General features: G+C 47.1%; 2 protein-coding genes across 3 annotated transcripts in view; one reads left to right on the forward strand and one right to left on the reverse strand.

The window, feature by feature from the left end:
- The window catches only part of LNX2 (ligand of numb-protein X 2), a 93,030-nt gene extending 76,495 nt beyond the window's left edge, over positions 1–16,535 (reverse strand). The window contains exons 1-2 of one of the 2 annotated variants that reach the window (XM_055426334.2): positions 15,971–16,535; positions 14,954–15,079 (exon numbers count right to left, since the gene is read on the reverse strand). The gene's annotated coding sequence lies outside the window, so the exon portion shown is untranslated. Of the gene's footprint in view, positions 1–14,953; positions 15,158–15,970 lie in introns of those variants that run through there. The other variant, XM_055426332.2, reaches the window with a different exon arrangement.
- Positions 16,536–16,672: 137 nt separating this feature from the next.
- Positions 16,673–18,345, forward strand: LOC129556367 (DNA-directed RNA polymerases I and III subunit RPAC2). Its single transcript, XM_055426336.2, has 2 exons — positions 16,673–16,829; positions 17,784–18,345. The coding sequence occupies exons 1-2, from the start codon at positions 16,804–16,806 to the stop codon at positions 18,157–18,159; spliced, it is 402 nt and encodes a 133-aa protein (XP_055282311.1). The 5' UTR covers positions 16,673–16,803; the 3' UTR covers positions 18,160–18,345.
- Positions 18,346–18,700: the final 355 nt, after the last annotated feature.

An 18,700-nucleotide genomic window follows, 5' to 3' on the forward strand; every position in this document is an offset into this window, starting at 1 on the left:
AATAACTGGCAGGGCTCTGTTTTTCTTAATTCAGAACCTACAAACAGTAAATGCTGTTGAGAGACTGACAGGTACAAACTCAACAAAGCCTCAGCTCCACGCAGAGCCAGATTATCTGAGACACAGTTTTCCAGATGCCCTGCTTCTCCTCTTCCTTCCTTCCCACTTCTGCATTGTAGTCATTCGACCGGGTAAAAAACCTCCAGGAGAGGGTACGAAAGGGCAAGAAACAGATGGGACTACTGGTGTCCTTTGGGCAGTGTTAGCAAGAAGTTTTCCTGGTGAAGAAGATAACTAATAGCTGGAATATTAACAGCTGAACCTGAAGACCAGCTGTAGATTTTAGCCACCGGTGTAACAGATAGCTGAGATCTGACCACACTGGTTTTCTTCCCAGCATTTGTCACTGTGCTTCTCATTAATCTGCCTGCCCCCCTGCATGTAAACTCTGTAACAACGTGGATCCCACTTTGTCTTGTTCACTGAATTGTCTTACCACCTAGAACAGTGCCTAGCGTGTAACAGACATTCAATAAATGGTCAGCAGGAGAAAAGACACCTCCGCTGTCTCGGGACCGACAGTCACAAAAACACTGAAATTTGCTTGAGACCACTCTCTACCTTTGTTGCTATTTAGTCGCTCAGTCATGTCCGACTCTTTGCAGCCCTCGGGACTGCAGCCCGCCAGGCTCCTCTGTCCATGGGATTTCCCAGGCAAGAATGCTGGACTGCACTGCCATGCCCTCCTCCAGGGGATCTTCCGGACCCAGGATTGAACCTGCATCTCCTGCATTAGCAGGTGGGTTCTTTCCCACTGAGCCACCCACTCTTTACCTACAATTTATAACTGTAATTATCAACTTTCACCTGGCCGCAATATTCTCTATGCTTATGTTTTACCATTTAAAAACCATATTTGCATCAAAATATAGTAACTGTAATAAAACTGTAATCTGATTCATCTCAATTTCTGATTTTTTTCAATTCTCTTTTAAGAAAACAGACATTCTTTAAGATGGTGATGTTACTACTTTAATATAGAACTACAAATATTATCAAGAACATCAAGCTTTATCTCCCACATAGATTCAGTTCAGTTTCCTTAAATCCTAGTATGCTGTGAGAGCAATCTGTTTTCTATTAACAGAGCAATTTTGTTTTCGAGAAGCTCAAGTAACCAAGAGTAATTCTTTATGGACACATAAAGCACGTTGTACTACGAATAAGCATTTTCAGAACTACTTAATGGTCTATTTTGCTTTCTTCCAGGATCAGGTTTGATTTACCGCCTCTGAATCCCAACTATAAAGAAGGAAAATTAAGTCACACTGTCACAGACTAAAATCACACTGAGCAACTTTATAACATGTAAATCTTTTATAAGAAAAAGCTAATATACATTAAGTATAAGCTGAGATTTTATCATCCTTCTGTATCCTACAGAATGGTTTCATTAAAAAAAATTTTTAGTCTTCTGTGTAAATAGCTACCATATATTAAAACTCACCATTCAGATTTTCAGAATAAGTCCTGAAAGTTTTCTTAATGTTATTATATACCTTCAAAGGGCTTCCCTGGTGGCTCAGTGGTAAAAAACTTGCCTGCCAATGCAAGAGACTCAAGAGACACAGGTTCGATCCCTGGGTTGGGAAGATCCTCTGGAGTAGGAAGTGACAACCGACTACAGTATTCTTGCCTGGGAAATTCCATGGACAGATGAGCCTGGGGGTCTACAGTCCACAGGGCCACAACAGTCAGACACAAATTATTAAACAACAACAAAACCTTCAAAGGCAGACAAATCATTCAAAGATGCTGACTAATATACTCCATATACCTGGAAAAAGAACAGGTGAGAGACCCAGAAAAACTATATCTATTTTTAACAAACTCTGAAATTAGTCTATTGAAGTATCAATTAATGTATCTCATCTATAATGAAAGCACAGAGCCTAAAATTAGAGAAATTAATGAGATTAATAAATATTTCATATGAGATTTAATTGCGATAGATACTTCTGAAATTTTACTAAAGGGCCCCTGACAGAATGATCTTAAAAAGCAGACTACTGACCTTACATAGAGTAGGAAAGACACAGAAAGCAACCACACGCAGTCCAATACCTGACTCCTTCCCAATTACCTTATTTTTTAGCTTCAGCAAGCCCTAGACTGCTGTTTCCATACTGGTGTCTCACAAGTATAAGATACAAAAAGGAAAGAGAAATTCCAGTTGAAAATCCATTAAACTTTGCAGCAGGCCCTTGGCATCTGTGGTCCACTCCAGTACTCTTGCCTAGAAAATCCCATGGATGGAGGAGCCTGGTAGGCTGCGGTCCGTGGGGTCGCTGGGGGTCGGACACGACTGAGCGACTTCACTTTCACACAATGGAGAGGGAAATGGCAACCCACTCCAGTGTTCTTGCCTGGAGAATCCCAGGGAAGGGGAAGCCTGGTGGGCTTCCGTCTATGGGGTCACACAGAGTCGGACACGACTGAAGTGACTTAGCAGCAGCAGCAGCAGCCTCAGGCCGGGTAGTACTGCAGCACTATTTATTGAGAAGAAAAATCCACAAATAAGTTGGCCCACACAGCTCAAACCCCTCTTGTTCAAGGGCCACCTGTAGTAAGTACCATTTGAGAACTGTGTCCTTCATCAATGACATCCATTTCCTCCTCCCACTAAAACTACTCCATGTATTTCAGACCTTTGCTTTTACATACAGTCTCAAAAATATGTTCAGAATATTTTGTTTGGATCCTTACACCATATCCAAAATATGATTCATCTGGATTTTAAAAATTATGAAACTGCTAGAACAAAATATAGGGAGAATGTTCCATGATATCAGATTTGGTAGAGATTTCTTGACTAGGACCCCAAAAGCACAGGAAATAAAAGCAAAATTTGATAAATAGGATTATATCAAACTTTAAAACAGAAGACACACCAATGAATTAAAAAGGCATTCACAAATTTATATTTGATAAAGTGTTAATATACAAACACAGAAAGAATGCCTGCTGCTGCTAAGTCACTTCAGTCGTGTCCAACTCTGTGTGACCCCATAGACGGAAGCCCACCAGGCTCCCCCATCCCTGGGATTCTCCAGGCAAGAACACTGGAGTGGGTTGCCATTTCCCTCTCCAATATGTGAAAGTGAAAGTGAAGTCGCTCAGTTGTGTCTGACTCGTAGCTACCCCATGGACTGCAGCCTACCAGGCTCCTCCATCCATGGGATTTTCCAGGCAAGAGTACCGGAGTGGCTTGCCATTGCCTTCTCCGGAAAGAATGCCTGCTGCTGCTAAGTCACTTCAGTCGTGTCTGACTCTGTGTGACCCCATAGACAAATCAACAAAAATAAAATAACACAATAATGGGTCAAAGACTTGAATAGACAATTCCCCAAAGATGATCTACAAGTGGTCAACAAGCATAATGAGAAGATGCTCAACAACACTAATCAGAGAAATGCAAATGAAAACCACAATGAGATATCTCTACAGACCAGTTAAGATAGTTACTACTGAAAAAATAAGGATGCAGAGAAAGTGAAACTCTTGAGTACTGTTGTTGAGATTTTAAAACCGTATAGCAGCTATGGAAAACTACTTAAAAAAAAATTAAAAGTAGAACTACCACATGATCCAGCAAATCCACGTCTAGGATTGAAAGAACTGGGATTCAAAAGAACTGAAAGCAGGGTCTCAAAGAGAGATCTGTACACTCATGTTCACTGCAGCACTGATCACAACAGCCAAGAGATGGAAGCAACCCCAATGTCAATCAACAGAGGAAGGGTATAGACATACAGAGGAATAGTCAACCTTCCGAAGGAAGAAAATACTATCATACACTACATCATGGATGAATTGTGAGGTCATTATGCTATATGAAGTGAAGGAAGCCAGTTTCAAAAAGACAAATACTATATTATTCTAATTACATGAGGTATCTAAAGTAATCAAATCCATGTAAATGGAAAATAGAATGATGGTTACCAGGGACAAAGGGGGAGGTGGAAACAGGTATCTGTAGTTATGAGTCCAGAGTTTCAGTTCTGCAAAATGAGAATGTTCTGGAAACATGCTGTACAACAGTGTGAACACACCTCAGACTTCTGACCTATGCACTTAGTGGTCAAGATGGTCAATTTTATGTGACATGGTTTTTTTATCACAATAAAAACTGAAGCAGTGTTAGATTATTACTATCTTGATAAGATTCCTTTTACTTTCAGTTCAGTTCAGTTCAGTCGCTCAGTCGTGTCCGACTCTCCGCGACCCCATGAATCACAGCACGCCAGGCCTCCCTGTCCATCACCAACTCCTGGAGTTCACTCAAACTCATGTCCATCGAGTCGGTGATGCCATCCAGCCATCTCATTCTCTGTCGTCCCCTTCTCCTCCCGCCCCCAACCTTTCCTAGCATCAGAGTCGTTTCCAGTGAGTCAACTCGTCGCATGAGGTGGCCAAAGTATTGCAGTCCTTTTACTTTACACACTGAAAATTTAGTATCTGCACTAAGATCAGTCACTCATTCATGTCCAACTCTTTGCGACCCCACAGACTGCAGCGCACCAGGCCTCCCTATCCATCAGCAACTCCTGAAGTTTGCTCAAACTCACATCCATTGAGTCAGTGATGGCATCCAACCATCTCATCCTCTGTCATCCCATTCTCCTCCTGCCTTCAATCCTTCCCATCATCAAAGTCTTTTCCACTGAGTCAGTTCTTCGCATCAGGTGGCCAAAGTATTGGAGTTTCAGTTTCAGCATCAGTCCTTCTAATGAATATTCCGGACTGATTTCCTTTAGGATGGATTGGTTGGATCTCCTTGCAGGTCAAGGGACTCTCAAGAGTCTTCTCCAACACCACAGTTCAAAAGCATCAGTTCTTTGTTGCTCAGCTTTTTTTATAATCCAACACTCACATCCATTCATGACTACTGGAAAAACCATAGCTTTGACTATACAGACCTTTGTCAGCAAAGTAACATCTCTGATATGCTGTCTAAATTGGTCATAGCTTTTCTCCCAAGGAGCAAGCGTCTTTTAATTTCATGGCTGCAGTCATCATTTACAGTGATTTTGGAGCTCCCAAAAAGAGTCTCTCACTGTGTCCATTGTTTCCCTATCTACTTGCCATGAAGTGATGGGACCGAATGTCATGATCCTAGTTTTTTGAATGTTGAGTTTTAAGCCAACTTTTTCACTCTCCTCTTTCACTTTCATCAAGAGGCTGTTTAGTTCTTCACTTTCTGCCATAAGGGTGGTGTCATCTGCATATCTAAGGTTATTGAAAGTTCTCCTAGCAATCTTGATTCCAGCCTGTGCTTCATCCAGCCCAGCATTTCACATAATATAATCAGCACAGAAATTAAATTAGCAGGGTGACAATATACAATCTTGATGTACTCCTTTCCCGATTTGGAACTGTCTGTTGTTCCATGTCGAGTTCTAACTGTTGCTTCTTGACAACAGCTGAGAAACCTGTATACAGATTTCTCAGAAGGCAGGCAAGGTGGTCTGGTAGTCCCATCTCTTGAAGAATTTTCCATAGCTTGTTGTGATCCACCAGTCAAAGGCTTTGGCATAGTCAATAAAACAGAAGTAGATGTTGTTCTGGAACTCTCTCTTGCTTTTTTGATGATACAACAGATGTTGACAATGTTATCTCTGGTTCCTCTGACTTTTCTAAATCCAGCTTGAACATCTGGAAGTTCACAGTTCACATACTGTTGAAGCCTGGCTTGGAGAATTTTGAGCATTACTTTGCTAAAAAGCAGAGACATTACTTTGCCAACAAAGGTCCGTCTAGTCAAGGCTATGGTTTTTCCCGTGGTCATGTATGGATGTGAGAGTTGGACTGTGAAGAAAGCTGATTGCCGAAGAATTGATGCTTTTGAACTGTGGTGCTGGAGAAGACTCTTGAGAATCCCTTGGACTGCAAGGAGATCCAACCAGTCCATTCTAGAGGAGATCAGTCCTGGGTGTTCATTGGAAGGACTGATGCTAAAACTGAAACTCCAATACTTTGGCCACCTCATGTGACGAGTTGACTCACTGGAAAAGACTCTGATGCTGGGAGGGATTGGGGGCGGGAGGAGACGGGGACGACAGAGAATGAGATGGCTGGATGACATCACCAGCTCGATGGACATGAATTTGAGTGAACTCCGGGAGTTGGTGATGGACAGGGAGGCCTGGTGTGCTGTGATTCATGGGGTCGCAGAGAGTCGGACACGACTGAGTGACTGAACTGAACTGAACTTGCTAGTGTGTGAGATGAGTGCAATTGTAAAGCAGTTTGAATATTCTTTGGCATTGCCTTTCTTTGGGATTGGAATGAAAACTGTCGTTTTCCAGTCCTGTGGCCAGTGCTGAGTTTTCCAAATTTGCTGGCATATTGAGTGCAACACTATAACAGCATCATCTTTTAGGATTTGAAATAGCTCAACTGGAATTCCATCACCTCCACTAGCTTTGTTCATAGTGATGCCTCCTAAGGCCCACTTGACTTCACATTCCAGGATGTCTGGCTCTAGGTGAGTGATCACACCATTATTGTTATCTGGGTCATGAAGATCTTTTTTGTATAGTTCTTCCGTATATTCTTGCCACCTCTTCTTAATACCTTTTGCTTCTTAGGCCCATACCATTTCTGTCCTTTATCGTGCCCATCTTTGCAAGAAGTGTTCCCTTTGTATGACTAATTTTCTTGAAGAGACAGGCTATGCCTGTAAAATATAGTGGAGCCTTAAACAACAAAAGCTTGAACTACACGGGTCCACTTACACACAGCTTGTTTTCAACAATAAACACTACAGTACTGCATGGCCTGCTCTTGAAATCATCAGATACAGAGCACTGTGGACAGGGAGGGCTGACCATAAGCTATACATGGACTTTCAACTGCCTGGGAGCATCAGTGCCCTTCATCCCCACGTTGTTCAAGGGACAATCAACCGTATAACCATAGTTCAAATACATAATGTGAAAAAGTCAAATCTTATTAATTATATATATTAATATAATTATATTGACATGTTAACACATTATGCATTTTAAATATTAAATTGTAAAATATTTTGTTACTTTTTAGGAACAATAACTAGAGGAGATGTGAGGTCAATGGTGCTTTGTTTTACAAGTTTGGAACTGGAGTATATTTGAAAAAGCCATCAGGGAGAGAGAGAGACTCAGTACAGAAGGGGGTTAACTGATGAAGCTCTCCTAAAAGAGACTTTGAGGGATGGGATCACGAGCACATGGAAAAATGAGCCTTTAACACAACTGAGACTTATCCAGACAAGCTGGAAAAGGGAGGGACAGAAATCTGCTAAATCAAACCAGGTCCTCAAGAACTGACCAGATTATCTGCAGGCTGCAAAAGAGAGGTTTGTTTGATAGAAGGTTTCTGAATGAGTCTAGAATCACTCATGAGAAAGGAAGAACAAGAGCCTGATTGTGGCCAACAGGGCCCACATGACCCGGCCCTACCTACCTCCCAGGCCCTATCTCCCATCACACTTTCCCAACTGTCTGCTACCCACCTCCTCACCCTCCTGCAAAGTGCCACCCGCCTCTGCTGCTTGCTCTGAGAAGACTTTACCTGTAACATCTACGCAACCAGGTATCAGTTCAAAGACAACTTACTCGGGGTGGTTCCAGGGACAGCCAGCTCCCCAGAGACTAGGTTAGTTTCCCGTGTTATATCCCTGACAACACCCCATGCCACAGCTACCCAACCGAAGGTGAACCACACCTGCCATATTAAATGTTCTAGCAGCCAAGTGAATGAACTAGTTTGAATATTTTATTTGACCCAATATATCCAGGATATCATTTCAACCTGTATTCAATACAAAACTTACTGAGCTATTTTACCATTTTGGGTACTAAGTCTTCAAAATCGTGAAGGGTGCAGTGACAGCACATCTCAATTCAGATCAGGAACATTTCAGGAGCTGCATGTGCAGGTGACTACCGTGCTGGACAGCACAGCTCTCTGTCTCATCAAAGCACTTACCATACTTGTGACTATGTGTGCCATTTGCCGAATGTCCATCTCCCCTAGAATGTAAGCTCTGTGAGATACTCTGGCCTGCTGAACTCTGAGCTCAGTGTCACAGCACTCAGTAGGTGCCAAATAAAGGGAACTGCCTGAGGGGAATGCAGGGGAGGGGCTATTTGAGAGGTGATTCCCTGCGCCTGGCCTTCTAACAAGGTTGCCAAAATAACTCAGGGAGAAGCAGAGGTAATGAAGCAGGCACAGAACAAAAGCAAGTTCAAGCGAAGCTAAGGTGCCAGGGAGGCATATTCCAGGTGCTTATATATAGATCCCACAGATGTTAATACAACAGGATGGTAGGTGGGATAAACAGGATGGCAGGCAAACTGTCCCTGCCCAAAGGGCACCGAAGAGCAACTGTGGGTGTGATACAGCTGGAAGGACAGGCTCAGAGGCTGCGGTCAGAGGACAGGATACAGAAACGTAAGGTCTAAAGTGGAGAACCGGGGAATGTCCAAGGACAGTGAAAGTGAAGGTCAAGGAGAAGAGGAGACAAGGTACTTAAAGTCAGAGGTGTTCGTCATCCTCTGAGATGATGTGGGGTGGCCACAGAGGGTGGAGGCTTGAAGTGGGATCTCAGTTCCCTGAACAGGAATCAAACCCAGACTGTGGCAGTGAAAGCGCCAAATCGCCACCACTAGACCACCAGGGACTAGTAGCCAGAAGCAGGGTCCTGGCTCTTGCCTTCTTTGCAAAAGGAATTTTAGCAAAAAGACCGAAAACAGAGAAACTGATAAAATGTTTATTAGAAAAATACATGCAGGTGAGTTCAGAGAAAGAGTCAGGTGTTTCTGGGGTGGCTTCTTATTGTTTAGTCACATCAGAGTCCTTTCCAATGAGTTGGCTCTTCACTTTGGCCAGGTGATGTGAAGAGCTGACTCATTAGAAAAGACCCTGATGCTGGGAAAGACTGAAGGCAGGAGGAGAAGGGGACGACAGAGGATGAGACGGTTGGATGGCATCACCAACTCAACAGATATGAGTTTGAGCAAACTCTGGGAGATGGTGAAAGACAGGGAAGCCTGGAGTGCTGCAGTCCATAGCTGCAAAGAGTAGGACATGAACTCAGTGACCGAACCACAAGTCATGTCCAACTTTTTTGTGACCCCATGGATTGTAGCCGACCAAGCTCCTCTATTTATTGGATTTCCCAGGCGGGATTTCCCAGACAAGATTTCCCACTAGAGTGGGTAGCCATTCCCTTCTCCGGGGGATCTTCCCGACTCAGGGCTTGAACCTGCGCCTCCTGCATTGCAGGCAGATCCTTTACCTCTGAGCCACCTGGGAAGCCCTGGTTGCTGTATGGAGGCAGTTTTCTGGGTCTCTGTTTCCCTCCGGCCAATTACCTTGCTTTAACCCCACACTTGGTCTGACTCATGGCCCTCCCCTGTGTGTCTGTGTATCTTTTAGCCAAGATGGATTCCAGCGTGAAGGTCTCTGGGAGGTTGACTGGACATATTATGGGCTAGTGTCCCCTCCCTTGAGGACCCTTTCTGAGCATGTGTAGCCTGGGAGACTGCCTTGACCCCAAGAATGAGGAATGTGAGACCTCCTTACCTAGGCAGGGCTCAGCCCTTCTCTGCTCTTGCCACCACTGTTATCTTAGCGTCCACATGAGACTAAATCCAGCTGCTTATCCTGTTCCTGTTATTATCTTTGTCTCAAAGCATAAACAGAAGGCTAGCTGTAAATGTCTAACCCAGGGTCCATCTATCTTCTGCCTCAGAATGATTAACTCTGACTTAACATCTTTTAAGATTTTAACCTTTCCAAGGGCAGAGAATGTTTTGCGTCCCACACAGCCCAGTGTCGATCCCATCATGTATGCTACTTGTTGCATACAATTGGAAGTCTACAAACATTAAAATCATGTGGAAGAAAAGTGGAAATGGTTAGAATAAAACAATGAAATAAGACATAAGGACTTCAATTTATTTGCTCAATAATTAGATAGTTCAATTGAACAGGATTAAGAACTCTGATACAGGATTAATTTTTAATTTTGGTAGCCAAAATCCCAATCTGAGGGGTAAAGGGGGCACGGGGTACAAATGTATACCAGACTTACTTTACTTTTATCAGTAAAACAAAGTGATAACCAACAGAGCCTTTGGGAGCTTTACTAAAGCCAAGGAGACACCTGTTAATAGTTGGTAAAGAAACTGCTGCAATGCAGGAGACCCAAGTTCAATCCCTGCGTCGGAAAGATCGCCTAGAGAAGAAAAAGGCAAACTACTCCAGTATTCTTGCCTGGAGAATCCCATGGACAAAGGAGCCTGGCAGGCTACAGTCCATGGAGTTGCAAGAGTCAGACACTACTTAGCTACTAAACCACCACCACCTGACACCTATTTTACATAAGATACCGGTCCTCATAGTTTGTTTATAAACATTTTTTACAATGCCCCCTATTATACACTTTAGGGAAATTTGCTATTTAAAAGAACTCTAAGATTACTCTTTCAATAGAGGAAACAAAACCTAATTTGTTTACATAAAAGTGGTATGCTTTTTAAGTGGACACATGATAGTTTATGCTTATATATATATAGATAAGCACATAAATATACGATATACATAATTCCTATAGTATACTTAAGCATATATATTCTGTGTAGGTAAAGTTTTAGTTGCCTATCGTCTATTTTCTGCACTTGTTTCTAATTCTCATTTTGCCTTCCCAGTCCAATTTGGAGAAACAAAATTCTCCTACATAATTACTCTGATGAGGGACTCTGATTATCAGAAAGAGTAGAAGGAGACCCCAAGGGTGGGGAAATTAAGGTGTAAACTGTGCTTGGCCGTCTCTACCCACAACACTTCTGCTCCTTTTCTCATCTCTTATCTGGTATGGAATTTTACTAATAAGAGGACAAAATGACGATACAGGTGTCGTCAGTTTAGCTCTGAACAAGGCAATACCCCTACAGAAACCTTTCTTCCCAACTACACCCTACAACAATCACAGTAAAAGGGGAGAAAAAGGGAATTATGCTAATAAATTACAGCAGCTGGCACTAAAATCACTGAATCATAATGGCCATAAATTCTGTTCCGGTGTCTTCTATAAGAACATAGAGTACTTTAAGCAGCTTGGCTGGCTCAAATGCCTCTTTTGTTTTCTGTCTGACCAATGACTGTTCCAAAGATTTCAGTATGTCTGTGGGCCAAGACAGATCAAAGTCAATGGATCCAATTCATTTATTCATGCATATGTTAGTATCTTTGGTTCTGGGACTTGGGGACTCTACTGCAGTGAGCAAGTCAGGATCCCTGCTCTTATGAAGTGTGCATTCTGAGGACAGAGCCTACATATCTGCCTCTTTAAAAACACATCGACTGGATGCTTCTATCGTCGTCACCATAATGTACATCACCAGCATTTGCTTCTTAAAAAATTCCTCTTAACAACTTCTCACACGTGAATACACAAAACAGCCGTTTCTTCTAACTCGACTGACCAAAAAACTTATGTAACCACAGATTTTTCCAGTTTTGTACTTTCTGAGGAAGAGAGATGTATGACAGGAAAGCTGAAGAGGACTGAGTTTGTCAATCTCCCAGGCCCCTTAACAAAATCATTTTAGGCCTAAGTCTTCTACAACTGTACCTGAATATGCAAGATATACACAGATATGTATTTAAAATATGCTTATATACATCTATTTTTAGAACCAACATTACTTCCTAAGTAAACCTATTAGATGAGACCTCTGATTCTTCTAGAAACCTTGGATTTTGATATAGGAAGGTAGGCCTAAAGTGTTAGCCCCAGGAAAAATTAAATGGCTCTGCATAATAAAATTTAAAAATACCGGGATTTTGAGGGGAGCAATCAAAAAGGAGAAGAGGCAGCAGAGGAGGAGGGCAAAGGGCCCACCAGGTTACAGGAGCCTTGAGTTCCCTTGTGATGGTGACCAAAACGCGTTTTAAGGCTAGAGATGCCCAGCATGTGACAGCAACACTCCTGGCACTGCAATAATGTAAACTACCCCCTCCTACCTCCGTTCCGTTGCTCAGTCGTGTCCGACTCTATGCGACCCCGTGGACTGTAGCCTCCCAGGCTTCTCCGTCCATGGGATTCTCCAGGCAAGAATACTGGAGTGGGTTACTGTTTCCTTCTCCAGGGGATCTTCCCAACCCAGGGATCGAACCTGGGTCTCCCGCATTGGAGGCAGACACTTTAACCTCTGAGCCACCAGGGAATAAAGCTGACCACATCCACAAAGGCTTTATGTGAGCTCTTGATCTCTTTATCGTCCATTCTTCCCTAGCTCCTGCCTGACACATCTATCTAACAACAGCATCGCAGATTCAACCACCCATGTGCACCTCAATGGGTTGGTTCCGAACTATCTTCCTATCCCCACCCCTACCACGGACTGTTCTTAACTGTTCCTTCTCGTAACTTCCAGCATTCCACTAGCTCTTTAATGTCATAACCACTTGAGGAACAACCAATATTTATTGAGCACTTGTAATGTGCTAGGTACTTACTCTGCCAAGGGCATTAATGCATAATTTCATTGGATCCTCAAACCCCAATTAGACAGGTATACTTCATTTCCTAAATGTTAGGAAACCAAAGTTCAGTGAGGACAAAAGTAGTGCTCAGAGTAAGTGATGGAATTCAACCCCATTCTGACTCCACAGCCAGCTTAACCAGTATACTCCAATGCCCCCAAGTCAAAAGCCCTCCGAACCATCCCTCTCTCATTAATCATTCGTAGTCACCTATCTGGTTGGACCAATTATACCTCCTGGATGCCACATCATCTCTACTTCCACTGCCTTCACAGAGAACAAAAAACAGCATCTACCACGTCCTTCTTATGTGCCAAGCACTATTCTAAGTAACATACATGTTTTTCAAGCTTTATCCCCCAAATCCTATGAAGTGAAGACCCTAAAGAAGAAAGAGGTTACGAAATGAGTGACAGAGCCATATTCAAACCCAGACAATGTGAACTGAGAAGTGCTGAGCACTTAAACCCTCCAGGATTTAAGAGGCCCTGCACCGTCTCCCTACCTCCCATCTGGACCCCCACCAACCTTCAGCCTGTCGAAGACATCCTTTTGGAAGGCAAATGTTATCATAACATTCTTCTGCTTAAACTTGGCAGCTCTATATAGCTGACTGGATCAAGTCCAAATTTCTTAATTTGGCATACAAAACCCTTTATGTTCCTGTTCAACTCAGTTCAATAAATATTTGAGTGCCCACTGTAAGCAAGGCCAAGCGCTAAGTGCTCCGAAATGAATAACACATCCCAGGCTCTGACCACGACTCCAACTGCAGACACCATGTTCTTCAGCCAGAGTAACCAGATGCGGCTCTCATAAAGCAACGTCCTACACGCTAGTCCCTTTGCAGAGAATGAAAATCCCCCAGCCACCTGAAGAGTAAGTGCAGGTGTGAGGCCTTCCCTAACAAACTCCAGGCAGAAATTCTCCCTCTTTTAAGGTCCCTCAACACCCGCTCAAATCACTTTCAGGTGGCTGGTTGAAGAGAGGCATATATCGGCTTCCAAACAGCACTGTGAGCCAGTTCAGGACAAGAGCTGACCCTTGCCAAGCATGTCTGGTTTGCAGAAGACATTCATTTGCTGAATGAACAAATAATGGAAAAAGTATAACCTGATGAGAAAAGGAGAGAAACAAGATACAGAATTAGGAATGCTAACACACAGGTGGGCCACATTAAAAGCAGCAGCAGTTACTTTGCCTGGGTTACAAACAGGCCTACATTTTTACTCCTATGGGAAAACTCATGTGCAGGACTTAAAGGGCACAACTTTTGTTATTCGTGGCTCCAGAAAGCTCGGACAGGCCAAAAAGGATACAAGATGAAAGTCCACTGTCTAAAGGGGTGAGGAGATGGGAATCAAATCGATCCAAGTAAATAATATTGATCTACTGGGATGAACTCACCAGGGCTACGTCACGGTATGGTGCAAGGAGGAAAGAAAAAAAAATCAAAATCAAAATCTGTCCTGAGACCAATTTAGAAATTAGTATGACTGCGGCCAGAATGAGAAATTTTGAAAGCGAAGACAGTTGCAATAAACCGAAGCTCACAACTGTTTCCCCCTTCTGAATGGCCACTGCTTTTCGCTCAACTTCATTTCTGTAATTTAAAAAGCAACCATCTACCAGAGTTAAGCCCAGGCATGAGCGTACTGCAGCTCCTGGCATATACTGAACGTCTTGATTTGATTCATAACCGTAAACGCACACAGAAACCTCCGAAGAAACGCTACATCTAAGCCGCAAGTCCTTCGTCTAGATCTGGGCATGAGGTTCTGAAAAGCGTTGAGGTCCTTTCTGAACGGTGCTTTGTGTGCGGCTGTTTCCAAGTCAAGGGCCGTGTTTTGAAATTACCCCCGTCGAGGGTGTCACGTCTCTCTCCCACCCTCTCCAGCCTCCAGAGAAAGGTGAGAATTTGCGAGCAACAGGCTGGGACGGAGCGTACGACCTCGCCCGCTCCTTTCAAACGGGAACAAGACAGGGTAAGGCAGCCGGTGGCTCTCTCACCCACGGCCACAGACACTCAGGGGACCAAAATCTCACCCTACCTCTCCCCTCCCTAAAACCGGAGCAAACGACGCAAAAAGCTCGGCCACCCGGCGGCGGGGACCCCCCAGGTTGTCAGAGCCGAGGCCGCCCGCCCCCGCCGGCGCCCGGCAGCCTCGCGCCCTCCTCCCCGGACCCCGTGTCCCCGCAGCCCAGCCGGGCCCGGCCAGGAGAGCGCGAAGGACGCCGCGGCCGCCCGCCTCCGCCGCCTCCCGGGCGCCGCGACGCCCCACACCCCGCCCGCACCTGAGGCGCGGCCGGACCGCGAGCGGGCGCCGAGCGCGGCGGGCAGGGCAAAGTTACTCACCGGGTGAGCCCGGCTCCCGCGCCTCAGCCGAGCGTCGGCTCCGCTTCCGCGGCCCCGCTGAGGGAGCGCGGGGGCCCGCCGGCCTCCGCTCCGCCGGGACCTGCCGCCGCCGCCGCCACCGATTTCCTGGCAAGGAGCAAACTCTAGTCAAGACTTCGCTCCTCAACCGCCCCTGCTGCCTTCCCGCGGGCGAACGCTAGGGCCGAGCCACGCAAGCCGACACGCACCCCGGCCAATTGGCAGCGGCACAGGGCGGGGAGGGGGCGGGCCAGAGGGCGGCTCCCCCTATCCGAGAGCGCGGGGGGCGGGCCGGGCCCGGGCCGTCACTCCGGGTTAGAGTGAGCCCGCTCCGCTCCCAGAGCCGCGCGCCCTCCCTCCGCCCCCCGCCCCCAGCCGTCCCCTGGGCTGTCCGCCTGGGAGCCCCCGGCGCGGGGCCCGTGCTGCCTGTGCGCTCACGGCCTACCGCGCGAGGACAGGGGAACAGCTGGGGGAGGCGGGGAAGATCTAGGGGGTCGGGGTGGGGTAAGGAGAACAGGTGGCGCCGGAAAGCTGGGCTGAGGGCGTGTCGGGCGAGAGGACAGCCGGGGTCGGGGTGGGGGGAAGGGACGGGAGCTGGCGGGGGTGAGGGGGGACAGGAAGGGAGAAGCGGGGCTTTTGGTAAAGAACACCTGAGGGGTCGGGGCGCGGAGAGCGAGTCTGGGTGGTGAAAGGCTGCCGAGGCGGTCGCACGAGCACCTGGGAACGAAGGTGAGAGGGAGGTTCCGCGGGTGAGGAGGTTGAAGAGGCCAAAAGGGTGAAGAGGAAAGGACGTGTCCAAAGCAAGGCAGGACGTACTCCAGGAAGAGAAAAAGATCCCAGGAAGGAAAGGAAGGGGATGCGAGATGCGGACGGTTTACTTCCAAACTCGCTCATCCTCACCCCCCACTGCCGCCCCCGCCCCGGCAAAAATAAACAAACGCTTGTCCTTTGACCCAGTTGAGCTGTGAAACCATTCAAGATCGCGAATGAGACAAGTACCGTTTTACACGTGCATCTTGTTCTGTTGTGAAATTCATCAAAATGTATCGATCAACTATAGCTGTCCGTTGTCTCCGGAAAGGCCTCCCGGGACGGGCGGGGTCCAGCCTGGGATTAATCCCGTCCCCCACGGGGCCAAGATCTTCCCCGGTGGCCCAGATGGCAAAGAATCCGCCTGCAATGCAGGAGACCTGGGTTCGATCCCTGGGTCGGGAAGATTCCCCGGAGAAAGGTATGGCAATACTCCACTCCAGTATTCTTGCCTGGAGAACCCCATGGACAGAGAAGCCTGGCCTGCTACAGTTCGTGGGGCGCAAAGAGCCGGACATGACTGAAGCGACTGACACTGCTACACTGCCAGGGGGCCAGCAGCAAGTCTGAAAGAGGCTTGATCCTGGCCCCAGGGGAAAAAAAGGGATCTGAGGGAGTCAGGTAAGGCCCCGCCCCTTCTGCCATCACCTTGGCGAGGAGGTGCCAAGGGCCGAGCTCTGGCGCCCACAGGCAGGTCTCGGCCTCGGGGCGGGGCAGGAGCCCGGCTCCACCTGTCTGACACCACCGGGTCGGGGGGCGGGCTCACTCAGCAGCTCAGGTGAGCGACTCAGGCTCGGCCACCGCCCTCCTCGCGCCGGGGGCGGGGCCGGGGCGGAGCCTCCACGCCCCGCCCAGCGGCCGGGCCCTGCCGCGCCGCTGCGGCTCCTCCCCCCTCCTTCCGTCCGCACGCCTTCCGTCGGTCCTTCCTTCCTGCCTGCCTTCCGCGCCCGCAAGCTTCGAGGCATGGGGCAGAGCCTCCGGCCAGCCCGCGCCACCTGAGGATCCCGGAAGCCGCCCCCGCCATGGAAGAGGACCAAGAGCTGGAGAGGTAACGGTCGAGGGGGTGGCGGGGGCGGGAGGAGCGGGCCGCGCCGGGCCCCGGGAGCCGGCGGCCGGCCGGGGCCTCCGCCTCCGCGGCCCGGCCTGGCAGCGAGGGCCTGACCGGGAGGACGGGCGAGGAGGGGGCGCGGTAGGCGCGCCAGGGCGAGGAACGGGGCCCCGGATTGGGAAGGGGTTGGGGGGGAGCTGGATTGCTTGAGTGGAGACGCTCAGTACACTAGATACCAAGGAGGGAAGACGGGTTGAGGAACTAGATACCAAGGAGGGAAGACGGGAGGGAAGAGCGGAGTTCAGTCCCCAACGGCCCATCACCGTTAGGAACAGCCAGAGCCAGTAAAAGATAACGTGCACCCGGCCACCGTTCCCCGAGTGGTGGGCTTGGCCTGTGAGCCAGGCCCAGGCCACTCCTCTGGGCCGAGCGCTAATTGGTCGTCTCTGTGTGCCGAGTGCTCTTTTTTTCCCCGTGCTTGGAGACTCTTCTCAGACTTTCTAGTTTCCGTACCTCCTGTAAACGGAAACCGTAGTTGGAAAACTGCACGTTGATGAACTTTAGTTTCTATTTTTATCATCTGCGTTTTCCCTCACGCCTTTCAACTCCCCTTTTCATCCTTTAGCAGGACCCACCCTATTCTAATCCTGCCCCTTTCTTTGTGACTCTACCAAAAGAATATTTTAGCGAACTTTTTGTTGAAGGACACTCCCTTTGGTCGCCATGTGGATGGCCAAATGGAGTAGGGAGAAACTGGAGGCAGTAAATTACTTAGTGGTAGAATAGGTGGAGGCAGGAGAAGATAATAATAGGGGTTAATGCTAATAGTTCTGTGTAACTGGATGCATTAGAGCAGTAACCTGTTGCAATTGTGATAGATTTAAAAAAAAAAAAAAAGCTAGTTTCAAAACCGTACTCAGTATAATCTCATTTTTATAAAAACTATGTGTGTAGAAAAATGTCTGGAGTGAAGACCTCAATGGCTGAAGGCGAGAGGAAGACAGCCCTGGAGATGGTCCAGGCGGCTGGGACAGATAGACACTGTGTGACATTTGTGTTGCACGAGGAGGACCATACCCTAGGAAATTCTCTCCGGTACATGATCATGAAGAACCCGGAAGTGGAATTCTGTGGTTACACTACAACCCATCCTTCAGAGAGCAAAATTAACTTGCGCATACAGACCCGAGGTGCCCTCCCCGCGGTTGAGTCCTTTCAGAGAGGCCTGACTGAGCTCATGAATGTCTGCCAGCATGTGCTTGACAAGTTCGAGGCCAGCATAAAGGAATATAAAGATCAAAAGGCCAGCAGAAACGAAGCCACATTCTAGTCCCTCACGCACCATACAGGGAGAACTGACCTCTAGGATATTCTGTATGTGCTCTTGGCAAAACCCAGAAGTAAAAGATTGTGGTGACAGCACGATGTGACCTGCAGAAGGGCCTGCTTCTAGCTCTCTAGAGTCCCTGCGAGAAACTGTATTCTTCTAATAAATACCCTCTTGTACTTAAACTGATTTGAGTGGTTTCTGTTCCTTTGTTCTGGAGGTGGACTCAGGATTTTGTGGGTTTTTTCCCTTTAATTGAACCAAGGTTGAAAGTGAGGAAACAACCTGGCACCTAGAGAAAGACCTTGATGGAGGAAATTAAAAGGATTTCCCTCCCCTAGTCACAGGAGAGGGAAAGATGCCGTAGAGCAGTGGTCCCAACCTTTTGGGTACCAGGGACCGATTTTGTGGAAGACAAATTTTTCCACAGACTGGAGATGGAAGGATGGTCTGAGGATGATTCGAGAGCATTGCATTATTGTGCACTTTATTTCTAATCTAATGCTGCTGCTGATCTGATAGGAGGTACCCGCCTGAGGCGGGG

This window comes from Moschus berezovskii, chromosome 13, assembly GCF_049115385.1.
Source record: "Moschus berezovskii isolate FMDL1 chromosome 13, NW_MosBer_1.0, whole genome shotgun sequence".
NCBI lineage: Eukaryota > Metazoa > Chordata > Mammalia > Artiodactyla > Moschidae > Moschus > Moschus berezovskii.

Excerpts from the sequence above, each read along its gene's own strand:
- LOC129556367 (XM_055426336.2), top strand. The coding sequence starts at position 16,804 with ATGGAAGAGGACCAAGAGCTGGAGAG. Across the intron at positions 16,830-17,783 it reads GAGGACCAAGAGCTGGAGAG|AAAAATGTCTGGAGTGAAGA; the intron begins GTAACGGTCGAG and ends CTATGTGTGTAG.